The sequence below is a fragment of the Staurois parvus genome, unplaced genomic scaffold (assembly GCF_062004578.1).
Source record: "Staurois parvus isolate SC_StPar_1 unplaced genomic scaffold, SC_StPar_1.0 ptg000096l, whole genome shotgun sequence".
Taxonomy (NCBI): domain Eukaryota; kingdom Metazoa; phylum Chordata; class Amphibia; order Anura; family Ranidae; genus Staurois; species Staurois parvus.
In genome coordinates this window covers 6,768,024-6,789,946 of record NW_028317892.1, presented here as the reverse complement: position 1 = coordinate 6,789,946, position 21,923 = coordinate 6,768,024, and the positions used below count along the sequence as shown (strand labels likewise).

General features: G+C 40.7%; 1 protein-coding gene across 1 annotated transcript in view; it reads right to left on the bottom strand.

The window, feature by feature from the left end:
- Window positions 1–21,923, bottom strand: part of DGKQ (diacylglycerol kinase theta) — a 278,163-nt gene that overhangs the window by 134,618 nt on the left and 121,622 nt on the right. Inside the window, exons 4-5 of the mRNA XM_089670873.1 lie at window positions 5,920–6,005; window positions 1,621–1,746 (exon numbers count right to left, since the gene is read on the bottom strand). Of these exons, the coding sequence (XP_089526999.1) occupies window positions 1,621–1,746; window positions 5,920–6,005 (212 nt within the window). The remainder of the gene's footprint in view (window positions 1–1,620; window positions 1,747–5,919; window positions 6,006–21,923) is intronic.

Below are 21,923 nucleotides of genomic sequence, written 5' to 3'. Positions count from 1 at the left end.
AAAAACTGACGTCTCTGCACCATGGTGTGTACGAGCCCTGTGTAATGTTTTACATAGTTATACCTGCAAAAGGGGCCAGCCTAAAGTGATCTAGCAGGATTCAACTTTCTGACTAAAGTTCCACTTTAATTTAAAAAAGTAACAGGTATTTTCGATTGAGCACAGGGAAATAAGGAAATCTAAGTCACATGGCTTAAATAAAGATCCTTATCATGCAGTTGCAAGATTTTTGAATGGAGCCTAAAATATACTGCAATTAAAAGTCTTAGTTCACAAACTGCCTTTGTGGATAAGGGGCATCTGTAGATGAAATCAAAAAGTGCAGCTTTGATCAAAGCTGAAAAATGCCCTTGTTACAGGCTATTTATGCAACTCATGAAGTCTGACTGGGAAACTTCTAGGACGTTGCTAAGAGAAGCCTAGTGTTACCACTCACCTTCACCATCAGAGGAGTAGGCTCTCAAAACGTGGAGCTCACAGCTACTGCATCAGAGGAGAGAACATGCGTTTGAGGGGGTTTGATTCAGAGAAAGAGCTCGTTCCTGTGATGGTGAAGCTGAGCAGTAACACTAGGCTTCTCTTAGCAATGTCCTGGAAGTTTTTCAGTCAGGCTTCACGAGATACATAAATGGCCTATACCTATAGCTAGGGTATTATTAAACTTTGGACAGAGCTGCACGGTTTGTTTTTTATGGACAGACGTCTATTATCTGCATAGACAGTTTTTTTTAGGTGAACTAATCCTTTAAAGAGTATTTTCAAATGGTATATCTGTTTGAAAAGTGCACATAAAATGCTTGTTGATTTTGCCAGCTGATAACTTTTCTCTGAGTGAGCAGAGTAACCCTAGGATGGGAAGTGTTATTGTCAAAATCACCAGGTGAAAATAGAGGAACAAAGAAGAAAATTAATGCACCCACCACATCTAAGGACTGGTAAACTGCAATACATATTTTTGCACTTTAGGTCTCATGCACACTGCAACTAAAAAAGCCCACATTACAGGCGTTCAAAGTTTTGTTTTTTTGCCCATAAACACCCCACTGTGTAAACCTATTTGTCCATTGGGCTTGTAATGGCACAGGCATTTAGGGGCAAGAATCTGAACGCACAAGAATTGATTCAGGAGAAGAGCATGTGGGCAGAAAAAAAGCCCAGTGAACTTTAACACACGTAAATGTGCCTTAACGCTAGGCAAGTTTAGCGCTTGAGTGTAATAAGTTACTATTCTGGCCAGTGACCTGATCAAATGCCTGAACACATCTAAATGCGCCTAAACGTGTTTGAAAAACTCAGCTTTACGCATGTTTTGAACACCGCTTTTCTACTGCCGGGAGAAAGGCATTCAGAAGAGCTGTGTGTATGAGGCCTTATATATGCTTCAATATTACTTGTGGTGAAAGGAGGTATTATGATAGAACTAGCCTGTTAGAAGGTGCCAATGCCAAGTCATTAGCTCCAAATGTATTGTAAGCTTGTCACCATTGTGTACATAAACGCCAACATTTTATGTGCACTGTTTAACAAAAAAAGATATACCTAGAAAACAAACTTAACAAGTGAATCAGAGCCTCAGCAATCACCTATTTCCATAGCAGAAATATTGACTATGATATATACCTGAATACCACACCAATCACATCTCATGCCAGAAAGGACTTCAGAAGATCCACAAGTTTTTTTGCAGACTTCACAACGAGCACTTGAAGACAAATTTCCCTCTCTCCAGTGATGGTGGTATGTATCCTGAAATACAAGAACTATGATAGTAGTAAAAAAGACAACAAGGAACATCAACCCTACCCAATTTTTTTTTTCTTTTTAAACGGAGATCCACTCATACAATCCTGTTCTCAAGTAAGCGGGTTATGAGAAGCACCAGATTAATGTAGATACGACACTGGTAATAATGACGACTCTGATGGCAATGGTTTCAAAAGCCCAATAACATCTGTAAATTTGGTTCCTGATATTTTTCTCTAAATATCAAATAAAATAGAAGTACAAAATACAATGGTCACTTTTACAGTTCTGACGAGTTCTTTAAATTTTGTTTCTCTTTAAATCATTTCCTCATTTATGCAGTGTGGTATTAGTGCAGGGGTCTCCAAACAAAGGGCCAGTTTACTTTCCTTCATACTTTAGGGGGCTGGATTGTGGCCAGTAGGAGTCAAAAATGCCCCAGCACCATTGTGAGTAAACAATGACTCAAGTTTGGTCATATCGCCTTTGGCCAGCAGGAGGAGGAAGTGTGCCCCATCACTGGTAATAGTGGAAGGAATAGTACCCCACTGTTTGTGTCAGAGGTGTCAGCAAGACGAATATTACCTCATTGCTGGTGTCAGCTGGCAGGATACTACAAAAATGGTGTAGCGCCCTTATCAACATATAAATACTATAATAATAATAATAATAATAATAATAATAAAAAATGGTGATCACATCCCTTATAGGATATCCAAGTACATGCAAGTACACCCATAGCATGAGGTTCTAAAAGCTTACTATCTGCTGTTGAAATGTGAATTTAATGGTTTATATTGCCTTTTACTTTTAATAATAAACAATATTACACTATGGAGGTTCTCTCGTTGTATGGATCCTGTGGGAACTGGTCACACTTATTATAACCAAAGGGGAATTTGGAGGTGATCCTGACCTGGAAAAGCTTATATATATTACCTGATGCGAGGTTTGGTCAGCATTGGAGGATACTGTTAAGAGGAATACGTACTTGGAGGGTCCAGAAGTGATCCCAAAAGCTATAAGGCCCTTTTAGGGTCACGGTAAGGAGGTGAGGAGCCAATTTAGCTATTTTTGGATTCATCACCAGAGGCTGCAACGCACAGGACCACCTGCATGTTTTTGGAACACTGGTGTCACAATAATTCTGTTGGACTTTTTAGTACTGCTTATATTGTTTTTCATCATTTAGGGGATTCATATGATTATTCTTTATTATATTTTCATCATTATTAACATCCATTTTAGTTTTAGATGTGAGTTTTGTATGATACGCGTTATTTGAAGTGTTTTTAGCACTGAGCACTTTTTGCTCTATTATTGACATATTTATCCCCCAGTGCTGGGATCACATGTGTGTCTCACCATTTATGCATATTTTTGTTTTTCAAGTTTTTTTCACTTATCTCAATTGAGATCTGGATTTATTAGCACTTCAGTTTGTACAGTTGATCACTATTGGTCTAGTGGAGACCATTGGTTTATAGTATATATTCACTGAGTTTTTATTGAATTTTTTTCACTTGGATATCCTATAAGGGATGTGATCACCATTTATTATTATTATAGTATTTATATGTCGATAAGGGCGCTAGACCATTTTTGTATATATTTTTAGCTTTTTCACTTATAGGTAATAAGGTGTAGGTGTGAGCAGCCTTATCCGTTACTAGCTACAGTCATACTTAGAGCGCAGGAGGTTTCTATTATGTAGGGCAGAATAGTACCTCATCGTTGGGGTCAGCAGAAGGAATAGTGCCCCATCATTGGGGTCAGTGGGAGAAAGTAACCCATAGTTGGTGTCAGTGGAAGAAATAGTGCCTCATCATTTGTGTCAGTGGGAGGAATAACGCCTCATATCAGTAGGAGAGCAAGTGCCCCAAGGGTCAGATAAAGGCAATCAAAGGGTCGCATCTGACCCACGGGCCATAATTTGGAGACCACTGTTATACAGCACTGGGACTGGAGTTCTATCTGAATTCTACATGTACTTCCATTAACAACATGCCTCACATCTAACAAGTGAGTGCTTACAACCCTGACATAAAAAAAAAAAAAAAAAAAAAAGGAAGCTGTTCTGCATTTAGAACGTACCTATACAATCAAGGGAATTAACTAAGCTTCGTGCGCCATTACTGCCAGAAGTGACATGTACCATATTAACCTCCCTGGCGGTATGATTATTTCAGATTTTTGGTGCTGAAAGCGGTACCATTATTTTGCATGGAAATATGTAGTTTTTTTATTTTAGGCTGTAATATTTAGGAATAACTCACTGAAATTTGTCCGAACAAGAGTGTATTAAACAACCCGGGTAGGATAAAATTTGAAACATGAAATCATAAATTATAATGTAATAAATAATCATAAAAAATAATAACATAATAATAAAATTTAATTCAATAATATAATCAAACCAAAAACACTGAAATTTGAAATATAGCGCCAAGTTCGCACATTGCTGAGCAAAGTCGCAAAATCGTTTTCAGTGTCTGATGATGAATTTCCCCACAAATCATTATCGCTCAATTCTGCAAATGGTTCTCATTTACTATCGCTGTTCTCTAGCTGGTCTAAACCCGCTTTTGACCTAAAGGGACACTTTTTGGACGTCATGGACTTTTCTCAGTTTCCAGGCAGAAAGAACAGACAAAATGCAGGCAGGGCACAGGACAAAATGTATGTGAAATGGGTTGAAACAGCAATGTTTTACTATGTAAAATTTGTTTGGAAAAAAATGACATTTTTGAAATTTTCAAATTTCCCGCCGCCGCCCATATGTCCCGACGTCACAGGGACCGGAACACAGAAGCCAGATGCCGGCATCAGCCGGAGGAGATGGCCGGGTACGCTGCAGGGGACATCGCGGGAGCGAAGGACAAGGTAAGCTCTGCAGGGACTCCCTATGCAGCGCCGCATGGTAAGCCCGAGTGTAGCTCGGGGTTACCACTTTTGGTACTGACATTTTACCCCGAGCTACACTCGGGAATACCGCCAAGGAGGTTAATAGGGCAAATAGACCTGCTTCAGGTCTACCTGCACAAGTTTCTAGTTCAGACTAAAGCAGAAATTAGCACAGGTCAGCACACAATTAAGAGACAGACTACCACAGTATTCACAATACCATAGAAAACTGCTGCAGATTCCTGACATATGCAACCCTGTTGTACAGGACGCGAGCTGTCAGCAGACAGCTCACATTCCTCTCTCTGATTGTGCAGTGATTACACTAAACAAGTACAGACTGCATAGGGCTAATATCCTCCTCCTCCCTCGGCTCTGAGCTCCATATCTCTCCTAATTAACAAAATAACATGAAATAGTCATGCTCAGCATTTATTAGCAATAGTGAATACGTTTCAGCAATTTTCTGCGTACTTCCCTGTTTTAATTAGACCTCAATTTTTTTTTTGTTCAGCCAGGCAGCTGAATTTTTAAAAAAACTGAACCAATTTTGCCATCCACACATTTGAAATGGATACTTTTAAAGTTGGAATTTGACTTAACATTTTGATATTACTCAGTGTGCTTTTTGTTCTGCTATATCCTATTATAAAATTCGATACCAAGCTCCCAGTCCCACTTTAGTGAGTCTATACTATGAGAGCTATTCAGCACTGCACCATGTGAAAAAACCCACAACAACCAATCCGTTTTTGTTTTGTACACCGATCTGAAACCAGTAAACTGGTGATTTACTGCTATGATTTACTTCTGCATAATTTATATGATTTGCACCACTTTACTATATGTCACAAGGTTAAAAAAAAAAGTATGAAGCTCAAATCCCAAAAAGTGCATGAGCAACTTTGTGCGTAGGGCAACCCATTGAAAATGCAAGGCCTGTCCTAGGCATGGGGCTGGACAATGCCTGAAAACATGCATATTCGTGGTGTCATTTTGCACACGTTCATGAATCGCTACAATGTGAATGCAACCTCAAACAGTTATTTGATCGGGTGTGTGGTCAATGACCACTCCTCTGCATGCCATTGCTTAGTACGTCTGAACCAAGCTCTCACTAATGAGCAAGTGCAATTGGATGCATAATGTCAGCTCTTATCGTTTTACTGAAACAAATTTTTCTCTAGTTCAGGTATAATGCATTAAAAATATCTGCTTTCTAAAAGCACAGTCAGTCAATGGTTTTGTTAAATAATAATCCAATAAACTTACATGTTCCTGCTGTCCATCATGGTGGCACTGCCGACAGTCACTGCAGGTGAAATAGACACAATCATTGTGCACATGGAGCTCACAAACTAGAAAAAAACAAAAAAACTTTAGTAAACATTATATACAATATATTATAACATTGGCAAAGGTAATTACAGTGGGGAATATAATGATTTGATCCCCTGAAGATTTTCTATGTTTACCCACTTACAAAGAAATGAAAGGTCTATAATTTTTATCATAGGTGTATTTTAAAAATGAAAGAATGAATATCAACCAAAAATCCAGAAAAAACACATTATACAAATGTTATACATTGAGTTGCAGTTCAGTGACTAAAATAAGTATTTCATCCCCAAGCAAAACATGACTTCGTACTTGGTGGAGAAACTCCTGCTGGCAAGCACAGAGGTAAGATGTTTCTTGTAGTTGGTTCCCAGGGTTGCACACATCTGAGGGATTTTGGTCCACTCATCTTTACAGATCTTCACTAAATCCTTAAGGTTTCTTGGCAACTCAACATTTCAGCTCCCTCCATACATTTTCTATGGGGTGAAGGTCTGGAGACTGGCTAAGCCACTCCATGACCTTAATGTGCTTCTTCTTAAGCCACTTTTTTGTCGCTTTGGTGGTATGTTTTGGGTCACTATTATGCTATTTTTAAATAACACCACTACCACAAATGATAACCCCGTGAGTTGTATAGTTATATCTCATACTTTCTAGGGTTCAGTGGAAAGTCTACATTGCATCGTTATTGGATGAAATTTTGCTTTCATCAGCCCAGCTGCTCAAGCCAATGATCTGAAACATAAGGCCAAGTTGACCCTTCAGTGGCTGCAGCAAAAAAATGAAGGTTCTTTTAAGTGGCCATCACATTCACATAGCTTCAATCATCAATGAGCCTCATGGGAAGACCTGAAACATTCAGTTCATGCTAGACAACCAGAGAATTTACAGGACCTGGAGGCATTTTTTAAGAAGTATGGGCAGCTTTACAATATGAGAAAATAAAGGGCCTTATTCACAACTATCATATATAGGACTGCAAACCATCATTAACCACTTGAGCTCCTGAGGATTTACCCCCCTTAATGACCAGGCCTTTTTTTGCTGTTTGGCGCTGCACTAATTCAAATGATAATTGCACGGTCATGCAATGCTGTACCCAAACAAAATTTACGTCCTTTTTTCACACAAATAGAGCTTTCTTTTGATGGTATTTTATCATCTGTGCACTTTTTATTTTTTGCACTATAAACAAAAAAAACACAAACATTTTGAAAAAAAACACAATATTTTCTACTTTCAGCTATAAAAAATATATCGTAAACTCAAAGTTAGTCATAAATTTAAGCCAAAATGTATTCTGTTACATGTTTTTGGTAAAAAATATCCATGCATTAGCGGGCAAACTGGCGCTATATGGGAGGGGTGCTAACACTATTGGAAGTCACCAGTGACACTAATACAGTGATCAGTAAAAATCTGTTCACTGTAATCAATGACACTGGTGACGGGGCAGTAAAGGGGTTAACGGGGGGGGCGATCAAGGGGTTAAATGGGATTACTGGTGTACTGGCGGGCAAACTGGCGCTATCTGGGAGGGGCGCTAACACTATTGGAAGTCGCCAGCGACACTGATACAGTGATCAGTAAAAATCGATTCACTGATCAGTGACACTGGTGACAGGACAGTGAAGGGGTTAACTGGGGGGGCGATCAGGGGGTTAAATGTGTCCTAGGTGTGTTCTAACTGTGGGTATGTGCGGTTTTACTCACTGTTTGGATGTCTTCTTCTCTGTCTGGAACGGAATGTGTCCAGGCAGAGAAGAATGACATCATATCCTGTCCTGTGTAAATGTCAACACAGGACAGGATAGGATAGGGACCGATCATCTGATTTCAGCCAGACATCACTAGCTGAAATCGAATGATTGATCCCTCCGGGATCAAATGGTGTCACCCGCGGGTTGGCGGGAGCGCGTGCACGTGCCCCCTGCCGGCGAAAACGTCGGGAGCGCGGAGCCCATTTTAAAACGTGGTTTTGCGCCCCAGTGCCGCCCTGCACACGTATATATGCAGTGGCAGGGCGGCAAGTGGTTAAAATAAGCATTGCAAGGTATTAAAAGTTGAAGTTTAACTGAGGTACATTTTTACCTTCCCTAGGTTTCTCCGTCACCCCTCATCAACATGCTAATGAAAGAAAATAAAAACTACTTTTACATATTGTATTTTAGAGCCAGCGATGAGTAAAATAAGGGTTCTTTACACAGCTTACAGAGAATATTACAATGAAGAAAAAACCAAGGAAAATGAAAATAGGCTAGACACCTAAAAGGCTAACCTCAAAAACGTACTTATTCATAAAATAACTAAGTAAAATAGACATTGCATCAGGAACCTGGCGAACACTAAAAAGTGAGAACCCCCCCCCTGGTATGGAGAACCCTCCCACACTAGACACTAACCGATGGTGCCAAAGAGTGTCCCCTGTATGTACACAGCAACTGCACCACTGCACCTCCCTCAAAAAGGGACCCTACCCACCTACCCCAACCAAGCGTCAACAATCCCCCCAACCAACCAACCAAAACAAAGAACCCCGGGAAATGCCTCTTAAGGTCCCTCAATACTCCTCGTGCAATGACCCTCCCAGATTCACCCGCCTGACCACCCCCCTCCCCCTGAAAGGGGAAGAAGGGAGCTGAGGTGTGACACTAGCCCACCATGCCCCATTACCCCCCAGACCCTGCTAGATAATAAATGACACATATTGATAGGGTATATAGAGAAGTCAATATACAGTAAATATAATCATTCTTGTAAAGAAAGTTCCTCTTCTCACAACACTGACACCTTTGGATCTATAAATAAGCAATATTTGCCAATCACACACAGTATATGAGAAGCAAACTTATCTGGTGAGTGAGCCTAGAATCTGGATTGTGGGAATTGCACTGTGGTGAAGAATGAAGATTGAAGTCACAGGAAATAATCTATTTACTTGCAGACCATCACAGGGTGTTGCGAGGAAGGGACTTTTCTTTATAAGAACTATTTATAAGGACTTTTCTCTATAAGGACAATCATATTATACTTTTTTTTTTTTGTTTTTTTATGATTTGGTGATTAATGAGATATTGTGCAGCTTTGCATATGCTTGTGTATCTGCTTTAAGAACTTGGTTATTTTAAAAGGCAGCAGCAGTGGAGATTCACTCACATTGGTGGGTGTCCTATATGAGGATTTCAGAGTTTTATGTTTATTTTTAGGTTGGTCTATTATTTTAGTATTTGAAGTGGCACTTGTGGCGCAGTAAGGGTTGGCAATTATTTTTTCAACACTGGGATGGATGTCCTGGCGTGGTCAGTTAGCAATAGAAAAACAAGGGCACTGGCAAGTACACCATGTCACACAAAATAAGCGATGCAAAGAAAAACAGGAAAATTACAAGTACATGGTAACACAGACACATCAGAAATATGAAATGTTGGGGTAACATATACACTTTAATTGGTCAGTAACTACAGCCAATAACTGTAGTGGATGAGCTGATGGAGAAAATGTATTTTATTAGTGAGAGGTCAGATTGGCACTCTTTGAGGAGATGGATTTTCAGGGATCATCTAAAGATGACTAGAGTAGGAGATAGTCGGGCAGATTGGGATAAGGAGTTCCAGAAGATGGGAGAGGCTCAGGCAAAGTCCTGGGAGGCAGTGACAAGGGAGCTAGAGAGTAGAAGGTCCTATGAGGAGCAAAGAGAATGATTTGTTTGGTATTTTGAGACAAGGTCATTGATGTAGCTAGGGGGAGAGTTGTGGATGGCTTTGTAGGTAATTGTTAGTATTTTGAATTATATTTGTTGAAAAAAGTGGAAGCCAGCGGAGGGATTGGTGGGGGGGCAGGAGACCCTAAATGGCTCATGATGTGGATGAGTCTGGGAGCAGCATTCATGATGGACTAAAGGTGGGACAGCCTATGTAAAGATAGACGAGGAAGGGGTTGCAAGAGTCAAGGTGAAAGAACCAGGAATTGAATTGGCAGTTTTGTGGTGTCTTCGGTAAGGAAGGGGAGTATTTTGGAGAGATTATGGAGGCAAAGGCGGCAAAATTTGGACAAAGATTGAATGTGGGCCCGAAAAAAAGGAGGGCAGAGTCCAGGACTACAGCTATACTATATTGCCAAACGTATTGGGACGCCTGCCTTTAACTTCCCTGGCGGTATTCCCGAGTGTAAAATGTCAGTACCAAAAGCGGTAACCACGAGCTACACTCGGGCTTACCATGCGGCGCTGCATAGGGAGTCCCTGCAGAGCTTACCTTGTCCTTCGCTCCCGCGATGTGTCCCCTGCAGCATCCCCAGCCATCTCCTCCGGCTTCTGTGTTCTGGTCCCTGTGACGTCGGGACGTACGAGCGGCGGGAAATTTGAAAATTTAAAAAAATTTCATTTTTTTTCCAAACAAATTTTACATAGTAAAACATTGCTGTTTCAACCCATTTCACATACATTTTGTCCCTAGTGCTTTGTCCTGTGCCCTGCCTGCATTTTGTCTGTTCTTTCTGCCTGGAAACTGAGAAAAGTCCATGGCGTCCAAAAAGTGCCCCTTTAGGTCAAAAGCGGTTTTAGACCAGCTAGAGCACAGTGATAGTAAATTAGAATCACTTGCAGAATTGAGTGAGAATGATTCGTGGGGAAATTCGTCATCAGACACTGAAAACGATTTTGCGACTTTGCTCAGCGATTTGCGAACTTGGCGCTCTATTTCAAATTTCAGTGTTTTTGATTTGATTAGATTATTGAATTAAATGTATTATATTATTATTTTTTCTGATTATTGATTTCGGGTTTAAAATTTTATCATACCCGGGATGTTTAATAGACTCTTGTTCGGACAGATTTCAGTGAGTTATTCCTAAAAATTACAGCCTATAATAAAAAAACTACATATTTCCATGCAAAATATGGTACCGCTTTCAGCACCAAAAATCTAAAATAATCATACCGCTAGGGAGGTTAAACACACATGAACTTTAATGGCATCCCAGTCTTCGTCCGCAGGGTTCAATTTTGAGTTGGACCACCCTTTGCAGGGAAGCTTTCTGGGAAGGCTGTCCAGAAGGTTTAGGAGTGCGTCTATGGGAATGTTTGACCTGAGGTCTGGCACTGATGTTGGACGAGAAGGCCTGGCTCGCAGTCTCCACTCCAATTCATCCCAAAGGTGTTCTATTGGGTTGAGGTTAGGACACTGTGCAGGCCAGTCAAGTTCCTCCACCCTAAACTCGTTTATCCATGTCTTTATGGATCTTGATTTGTGCACTCGTGCGCAGTTATGTTGGAACAGGAAGGAACCATCTCCAAACTCTTCCCACAAAGTTGCGAGCATGCAATTGTCCAAAATGTCTTGGTATGCTGATGCCTTAACCTCCCTGGCGGTATGATTATTTCAGATTTTTGGTGCTGAAAGCGGTACCATTTTTTTGCATGGAAATATGTATTTTTTTTATTGTAGGCTGTAATTTTTAGGAAAAACTCACTGAAATCTGTCCGAACAAGAGTCTAGTAAACATCCCGGGTATGATAAAATTTGAAACACAAAATCATAAATTATAATTTAATAAATAATCATAAAAATAATATAAAAATAATAAAAAATTTAATTCAATAATATAATCAAACCAAAAACACTGAAATGTGAAATAGAGCGCCAAGTTCGCACATTGCTGAGCTCAGTCGCAAAATCGTTTTCAGTTTCTGATGACGAATTTCCCCCACGAATCATTATCACTCAATTCTGTAAGTGGTTCTGATTTACTATCACTGTTCTCTAGCTGATCTAAACCGCTTTTGACCTAAAGGGACACTTTTTGGACGCCATGGACATTTCTCAGTTTCCAGGCAGAAAGAACAGACAAAATGCAGGCAGGGCGCAGGACAAAGCACTAGGGACAATATGTATGTGAAATAGGTTGAAACAGCAATGTTTTACTGTGTAAAATGAAAAAAAAAAAATGACATTTTTTAAAATTTTTAAATTTCCCGCCGCCGGCGGCGGCGGCGCCCGTACGTCCCGACGTCACAGGGACAGGACACAGAAGCCGGATGCCGGCATCGGCCGGAGGAGATGGCCGGGGACACTGCAGGGGACACATCGTGGGAGCGCAGGGTAAGGTAAGTGAAGAACACATGCCGGAGCAGCGCCGCATGGTATTCCCGAGTGTAGCTCGGGGTTACCGCTTTTGGTACTGAAATGTTACCCCGAGCTACACTCGGGAATACCGCCAGGGAGGTTAAGAGTTCCCTCCACTAGAACCAACCCCTGAAAAAAAACACCATAATTGCCCCCCACCAAACTTTACACTTGGCACAATGCAGTCAGGCAAGTACTGTTCTCCTGGCAACCGACAAACTCAAACACGCCTATGAGACTGCCAGACAGAGAAGCATGATTTGTCACTCCAGAGAATATGTATCCACTGCTCTAGAGTACAGTGGCGGCATGCTTTACACCACTGCATCTGACGCTTTACATTGCACTTGGTGATGTAAAGCTTGGATGAAGCTGCTCGGCCATGAAAAACCCATTCCATGAAACTCTCTACGTACTGTTGTGGTGCTAACCTGAAGGCCACATGAAGTTTGGAGATCTTTAGCTATTGACTGTGCAGACAGTTGGCGACCTCTGTGCACTGTGTGCTTCAGCATGCAATGACCCCGCTGTCATTTTACATTTCCTACAACTTCAGGTTGAGTTGCTGCTGTTCAAAGTTGGTTCCACTTTGTTATATTACCACTAACAGTTGACCGTGGAATATTTAGTAGCAAGGAAATTTCACGGATGGACGTATTGCACAGGTATCACGGTACTACGCTTGAACTCACTGAGCTCCTGAGAGCGACCCATTCTTTCAAAAATGTTTGTAGAAACAGTCTGCATGCCTAGGTGCTTGACTTTATACACCTGTGGCCATGGAGGTGATTGGAACACCTGAATCCAATGATTTGGAGGGGTGGACCAATACTTTTGGCAATATAATATAACTCTCAAATACTGTATATCCACATGAAGAACAAACTGTTTTTTGTGTGGAAATGGTTGTACTGAAAGAAATACAGAGGTCACTACTGCTGACCTCCTTCCAAGCAGGCTGGCTTCCTTGACTGTCTTTGGTTCCAGTATTCTCTGGGTCAAGGACCCAGGACAAGCCTTTATCAAGCAGAGTCAGATAAAACTCAGACATCCTGCATGGCATACATTTACCGAGTCAGCCAGACAACTGACCTTTTCAAAAGGAGAGTTCAGCTATTGCAACCTATTTATTTCCTCGGCACAGGTTTCCATTATAAGAAGAGCAGGTATCCTTGCTCATTCTCCTCAGATTGATGGCTGACTGTCTATGACCAGACAGACAATTTTTCCCACAGAAACTATGCTAAATAAATCATTGTGTGACAAGGTCTACCGCAAAAAAGGTTATATAGATTATGCTATCCATGTCCAATCATGGTTAATATCATATATTTGATATTTTCCAATCTACAGCAGTCACCTGCACTTCTTAAATTAGTGAACACAAATTTATAGGACCTAAACACTATATGAACATACCAAATTTAGATTTGCTGAATACTAAACTACACAAACCATAGGGATTAATTGATTGTCAAGCATAAGTAATTTTAGCGCTACTATAACAAGCATCACATTGCACAGAAATCATTAGGGCAGAGGAAGCAGTAATTATTTATGGACATCACTCTGCTATAGGATAACATTGAGTAAGTCAAGAAAAGAAGCATGCATGATCAATATCCAGAATATTCTATTTATTCTGTGCAAAGGTGATCTGTTTCAATCTGTACAGCTAATAGCTTTAGTTGTGGAAATGCTCTATTGTTTAATTGGAAACTCAGAGCAGGAAATTATTACGCAAAATATTATTTAAAATAACATAAAATGCTAAATATAAATCCATTTACAATATTTAGCTCATCATATCTCTCTCACTGTACTTTAAATCACTCTTCTAGCTTCCATGATTTGATAGTAACAGGGAAATCTCCTGAGCATAGTGGACTCAGGTGTGGTCTATGGAAACAGAAGCAAGGTATATACCCAACATGTAGAAAAACCTGTTATAGTTTGCAACGCACACACTGACTTGATGGTAACAGATGGATTATTTGACTTCTTTCCTTTTCCTGCTCTGTAAAGAACAAAGGAGCTACAAAACCATTCACCACTCTCTAGTCCTTGAAAGTACTTTTACTTTCTTTCAAGGTATTCCCATCTTCTGTGCCACACTCTCGGTGATTTCTTGGTCTTTTTTTCTTTTTTTCTTTTTCTTTTTCTGCTGAGTGAAATCAAAAGCTTGTCCTGAGGGGTAATATTGCTCTCCCACTGTTTGTTTACTGGGTAGTTGAGCAGTAAGCACAATTCAGCAGATCATTTCTGAACACCTAATGCCAACAATCTATTGAAGTTACTCATTAAAGTGTATTGATTGAAATATCAATTTCCAAAAGGGATTCACCAATACACTTTTTTTTTTTTTTTTTTTTTTACGGTGAGTACTAATAATTTCAGTCTTGTACTTGTGGATACCAAGTACCTATACTTTGTGATTTGCATCCATACAAAATTAATGGGCATGGAAAGAATACTGCAAAGAATAGCATTTGATTTGAACAAGAATGCAGTGCGATTCCCGGGCAAAATTGCATGCAGTTTTTCCACCGCTCCTGTGTGAACCCATAGCCTGAATTCACACAGAAATGGTGCGGGGAAACCTCTCTGCACCAATCCCATGCTCTCACACAAAGAAAAGCTGCTTCACAGGCCTGGGTATTGAAAATTCCTGCGGCTTTCTCTCCCCTCCTTGCAGAGCTCACAGTACGGGCTAGACTGCTTCTGATTGGTCAGCACCGTGACCACACATTACAAACTAAAGATAAAAACAAGGTTTAAAACTATCAACACAATTTAATACATTTATATTAGCTGATTATTTTACATTTATACAAAGAAAATATTACAAAGCCTACAAGTCCTCTTAAAACAATTTGTTTTTAAATAATGTAGCGCTACCTCCAAAGCAGCCACTGTGATTTAATGGGTTCTTTCCCAAACTAGTGAAGTGGTGTTTATTTATTGCTTGTAGGCACTAAAAACAGTAGAAGAGGATGTGGGGTGAAATGGGATACTCCAGGAAAAATTAATAGTAAATGGAGGACACACTTCGCGAGGCTTCTCTGAACAGTCTTTAAGCCAAAAGCAAAGGGGATGACCAGAATGGAGACCCTGTAAGAGTCATCTCAGCTAGAGCTACCACTGGCACTTTCACTCCATTGAAAACAGCACTCAGTAACTAGGATTTTTAGCTCAGGTCAGTACTCGCAATGTCATAGGCTAACTGAACACTTCCTAATTTCCACCGAACACTATTAAGGGAGGAAGAGGTTAATGCTCACAATGTCATAGGAAAGATATACACTTTAGTGATTTCTCAGACCAAATCCTTAGCTCCAGAAAGATTTAGAAATAGGCCCCACCTATGCCTCAGTTGGGACCTCAATGAATGGCAGCTTGAATCAGTAGAACTGCTGTATGTCCTTTTCCATCTTTTTAAAGTTCCATTACCTTGTTACGCAGAACTTTTGACAGTTCTTTTCTGATCCCCATGGCTCGGTATCTAGCCTAGTCAGTGCTTCCATGTAAGAGCTAACAACTCACTGAATATTTATACACTGACACTAATTGCGATTTAAAAAGCCACAGATGTGGAACATTAACCTCTAATTGGCATTTTAACGTGTGTGTGTCACCTTGAGTGTCTGTACCAAGGCCACACATTCCAGGGTATGTAAACTTTTGATCATGACCATTTGGGTGATTTCTGTTATCATTAGAATTTAAAAAGGAGCCAAACTATTTGATATTAAAATGGCTTCATATGATCATCATCCTTCAATAAAAGAGCATTTTTTGACATGATCAGTCAGATTTTCAATATCAATACCAAAATTTCACAATTTCTGCCAGGGTATGCAAACTTTTGAGCACAACTGTACACACATTGTTAGTTTTTTTTTTTTTAAACTAGTAATGGCAGCTATCAGCACTTAATAGTGAGACTGCGGCGGGCATTCTGACACTGGGGGAGACTAACTGGCACTGACATCCCCAGTGACACTAATACAGTGATCAGTGGTAATAGAAAGAACGGACACTGTGCTAATGGCACTGGGTAGGAAGGGGTTACCATCTGGGACAATCAAAGGGTTAACTGTGTGCTGTTTTACTGTGTGCATGTTTCAGTGTGTCAGCACATTGCTTTGTATTGCTCTGCATAGCTATGTGCAGAAGCTGACAGGGGATAGATCTGTATTGTTTACATACAGGTCTCTCCCCTGTCAGTGGTACTTGGCGATCGTCGGGTGCTGGCGGGGAATCATCACCCAGGACCGGTTGTTCGACAGCAGAGACCGCCATTGGCGGAGCCCCCTACCCAGAAATGCAAAATAACGTATATTATATGTGATTTTGCACAGCCCTGCTGCAGTATTCCTGCTATAGGGCAGTGGAAAAGCAGTTAAAAGCTTCCCCAAACATTACAATGGAGCCCAAAAGAACCCGTTCTCAGTTGGGATGTGTGTGTGTCTATTGGCACACATAGCATGGCTCGAACATGCTCTCCACTCCCTCCCCGCAGGATTTGATTGACAGCAGCAGGAGACAATGGCTCCCACTGCTGCCTTTGTGTTCTGTGGGGAGAGTGAGAGAGGAGAGCGTTGCTGCAGATAGGCACAGTTCTGGATCAAGATTGGACTCAGGTAAGTATATAGGGAGGTGGGGGGGTGTTGACAATACCACTGCTGGGACATTTTTACCCTAATGCAGGGAATGTATTTAGGTAAAAATGTTCTGCCTGTACAACCCCTTTAACAGCTTAGACACTGATTGTGCTTATAGTCCTAGTGGGCGATGTGCAGTGAATTCTGCCATGCAAACACAATTTAGTACTATCCGTTGGTTTGGGGCCTATTATGTAACAGGCTCCAGAGCATTTTCCACCTATTTCCAAAATTGTGTTTAACATAATGTGGCAGTCAAGTCATCTATTAGATATTTTATCAGCTGCAACCATATATAAAAGGCCCAAGAGAATAATTAACTCCTAGCTTTAAGGGAATAATTGCGTGATACAATTTGCTCTGTCAATTAACTATTGCAGAAAGACATACACTTTATACAGACTTCCTTGTTAAAACCAGATTTATTAGCAATAATAAAATATATACACACACACACACATATATATATATATACATATATACACACACACACACACAGCTGTCAGCAGTTCATAAAATAAGTACACGGCATTAGTCAAGTCTGCAGAATCATGCACCATGCACACTATCGTACACGCCAAATTTGACTTGCATCAACCTACAATTGTAGATTACTCAAATTTTCATAGTAAATTAAAGATAAATTCCAGGCATCTGCATGTTATACATAGATATATTGATCCAGCTTGGACCAATGTATCTATGTTTACAACATATCTGGCTGATGCCACTGAAAGTGGAAATCACTGTAGTAGACGTTGCTACTCCATTGATCTCCACTTACTTCTGAGTCCCATGCTGAGTGACTGGCCTGATACATTGTGACCACAAGAGATCGCCCACTCGTTATGGGCGCCATACAGATCTGGAGGCCTAAGAGAAATGAAAGGAAATCTTCTTAGTCTTAGAAACTCTGTTTCAGCTTGATGCTTCATAATTAGCCCTTAGGGACAAGACTGGACAGCACCATCAGAAAAGACTACCGCCCTGGTTTACTGAAGCAATCTTGCAGTCCTCCCATTAGCTGAGAATAGATATTATGGACTAAGCCCCATCCAGTTCTTCTCCCTCCTAGTGGGTCCCCCAAGACATCTTTGGAGCAGGGTTCCACCAATGGGTGGACTACAGCCCTGGCCCTGTACAGAAACCGAATAAAATATATACGTGGAAACAGTGCCAAAAATAAACCAAATTATAAAAAGCTGTTAAACCTTACCCTTAAATCAAGGTTATAGTAATAAATAAAAAAAAAAAGGTAGCGCTATTTTAAATTAATATACAACTTATACTGTGACAAATAAATATAAAAAGACAAAGAAAAAAGTGTCTCAGAATTTTCTTTCAACTGTGAAAAACGTCCATCACCAACACAAATGTGCTAATCAACCACCAATCGAAATGAATAAACTCACCAGAGCATATTGCCAATTATATTATAAACCAGCAATTGCACTTTTGCTCTGGGAGCAATACTCTGCAGGCAGACACAGCGGTGACCAGACTTTCCAGTATATTCACTCTCAGCTAATGGGGCAATACTCTGAAGGCAAGGGAAACCCAGATATCCAGAGTCTCATAATATATCCTTTTTGGGAGTAATACTCTGCAGGTCTGGGAACTCGGCAGCAAAATTCTCCAAAAGATATTCCAAATACTTTTGCACAGGCTCAGAAGGAAAAGAGAAAACGAAGCAGGCGATAGTGTGATACCGTGTGGTACATTTATTCTTTAACATGTTAGTGGATAAAATGAGTTTTTAAAGTGTTTAACTGACACTAGCAACAAAACACATCTCGTTAAAATCATCACAGAAAGGCGGGCACGCCAACCGCTTACGAAATGTAGTGACGTTAGTCCGAAGCTCCACCCTATGCATTGCATCACTTGCCGTTTTCACGGAGCGGAATTATGAACGTCACTTCATACACAGCACAGCAATTTATACCCCGCTGCAAACGAGGAAACAAATTACCGCCATCTATACTTTGTAAACACTTTATTCTACTCATATTTAAGCCAAATAACTTTAGACTATAATCTTTATAAAACTCCATGCTTAGTATGCTCAGTTTATTCTGGGGAGGAGTGGCACAAGCAGGATCAACCAGGTAATATAGCTCACCATCAGTGAAAAATAAATTAGCAATAGCATAAAGCAGATTTTAATACCTTAAAGAAGTTTTTTTTTGTTTTTTTTTTGGGGGGGGGGTTGTTTTTAGGTTTACAACAACTAGTGTAGCACTAGTGTATTTGGTCAGGCATAAAACATCCCTGCAGTTTCATACCACTTAAAAATATAATTTGGTGTAATCGTTTTTTAATCTATAACATAATTGTCCATTTAAAGTGATATTAAAGGTTCATTTTATTTCCTTTTAAATTACAAACATGTTATACTTACTGACGCTTCTGGCTCTATCCTCTTGAAAGCAGCCAACAATAGCAAGCCACTTGCTATGGGGCACTGGTGCATGCTCGCTTCCTAGCCCTGCTCTATGCGTCAATAAGACACAGAGCTACGGTTCGGCTCCACTTCCTGCTCTCTCCTCATTGTTTCACTGGCTATGACTGACAGCAGTGGGAGCCAATTTCTCATGCTACTGTGTCTTAGCCAATGAGGAGAGAGAGAGAGAGAAAAAGAAAAATCCAGGACAGCTGAGGCTCCTGTGCACATCGCTGGATCAAGAGGGGGCTCAGGTAAGTATTGGGGGGGCTGGGGGGAGAAGCGCACAGGTGGTTTGTTTTTACCTTTGTACATGCTATGCATGAAGGTACTAGTTCTTATATTATCATTATACAGGATTTATATAGCACCAACAGTTTGTGCAGCGCTATACAAAATGACGGTAGATATTACAGTTACAATGGAATTTGGTACAAGAGGAAACAGAGGGCCCTGCGTGTTAGAGCTTACAATCTAAAAGGAAGGGTTGAGTGATACAAAAAGGTCATAGCTGTGGGGGAAGAGCTGATGGAGGAAATAAAAAGCAGTTTACTAGTTAGAAGCAGGATAGATTTCTTAAATGAGAAGGGCTTTCAGGGATTGTCTAAAGGTGGATAGATTAGGAGACAGTCGGACAGATTGGGGTAGGGAGTTCCATAGGATGAGAGAAGCTCAGGAGAAGTCCTGGGGGCGAGCATGGGATGAGGTGACACGGAAACTAGAGAAGGTCTTGAGAGGATCGAAGAGAGTCGTTTGGTTGATATTTTGAGACCAGATCCTGATGTAGCTGGGGGAAGAGTTGTGGATGGCTTTGTAAGTTGTTGTTAGTATTTTGAATTATATATATATTGAATTTGGAGGCAGAAGGCAGTAAGGAGATGGGTCTTAGGTTACTAAGATTGGTGGGGTCCAGTGAGGCTTTTTTTTTTTTTTAAATATGGGAGTAACTAGTGCATGTTTTAGAGAGTTGGGGAAGATGGCAGTAGAAAGGGAGAAATTGAAGATATGAATTAAAGAGTGAAGGATAAAGCCAGAGGGTGACCGTAGTATTTGCAAGGGAACAGGGTTCAGGGGACAGGTGGTTAGGTGGGCTTTAGAAAAAAACTTTACCAACCTCCTCTATAGTAGCTGGGTTAAACAATGGAAGTACTGAATGTGCAGGTGGACAAGGAGTGTAGGGTGAGGGAGATATCTGTACAGTGGAGATCTCGTCACAAATTGTATCAATCTTTCTGTTTAAGTGATTAGCGATCTCCTGGGCAGTGAGTGAGTTAGTGGGTGGAAGTAATGGAGGACGAAGTAGAGAGTTAAAGGTAGAAAAGAGTTGATGGGGACTGTGTGAGAGGGTGTTAATGAGAGTCATAATATAGGTCTGTTCGGCAGTGTTGAGACAGGAATTGTATTTTTGAAGGACAGATTTATATTGGTCAAAGTCATGTTGGGTCTTAGTCATAAACCCTCAAGAGCACGGCTTTTTTTTGAGCATCTGGTATTGTCAGTTTGCCAGGGCTGTAGCGATTGGGGCCTAATTCTGTGTGTAGTTAGGGAGGCCAATGTGTCCAGGGTGGATGAACTGTTGTAGACAGAAGTGGCCAGGTTGGGGCAGGACAGGGCTGAGATTTTGTCAGAGACAATCTGTTGCAGAAAAAAGAAGAGAAGGGTTAAGATAGCGAAGGTTTCCATGGGTAACTGTTCGGTAGTTGGAAGACAAGAAGGAAGAAGCCAAGGAGAGAGTGAAGCTAATAAGGGATTGATCAGAGAGAGGACAAGGAAAGTTGCAAGGAGGTTGCAAGGAGTGCATAGGTAGGAGAATACAAAGTCGAAGCAGTTACCATTAGAGTGAGTAGAAGCATGTGTCCATTGTTTTAGGTCATAAGAAGTGGTTAGGCTCAGAAGTTTAGAAGTAGCAGGAGTGTTAAGGTTAAAGGGGATGTTGAAATCACCGAGAATAATTGTTGGAATTTCAGAACAGAGAAAGTAAGGTAGCCAGGCAGAGAAGTCATCAAGGAAGCTTGATACCGGTCCAGGAGGCAAATAGATCACAAAAAATCCATCCACTAGGCCTAGGAGAGCGAATCCAGAGAGGGCAGCAGGAGGGAAAGTCAGATTCATGAAGCCATGTTTCTGTAATTGCAAGTAGGTTAAAGAAGTTTGTGATAAAAAGGTCATGGACAGAGGTGAGTTTGTTACAGACAAAGCAGGCATTCCAAAGGGCACAGGAAAAGAGGAGGCTGTTTCTAGGAAGAAGAGAAATAGTAAACAGATTACGTGGATTGCAGCCACTGTTAGAGGATAGAGGGGGAGTTGGTCAAAGGAAAAAGATGGTGGCCCAGGATTTGGGGAAATATCTCCAGATGCTAGGAGTAGCAGAAGGGTGAGAGAGGTAATATAGGAGTATGATTTATATGGAGGGACAGGTCCCAGTGTCCTGGAGGTTTTATTAGTATGTGGGTTCAGAATTAGCAGGAGCTGATGATTGCAGTAATAAGGTGAAGACAGGAGTGAGGGTGATATATATATAAGCTGTGAGGTGGAGAAGATTTGTGAAGGAGAGTTTGAAGAGAGGATACAACTTGAGAATGAGGAGTATGGAGTGGATGTTACAGAGTGCTGAGATTAAGAAGCAGACTGGGTAAGAGCATTCGCTAAAGTGCACAGCCGAGATGCAATGCTCAATACTTAATCAAAGATTAATACTTTATCCAA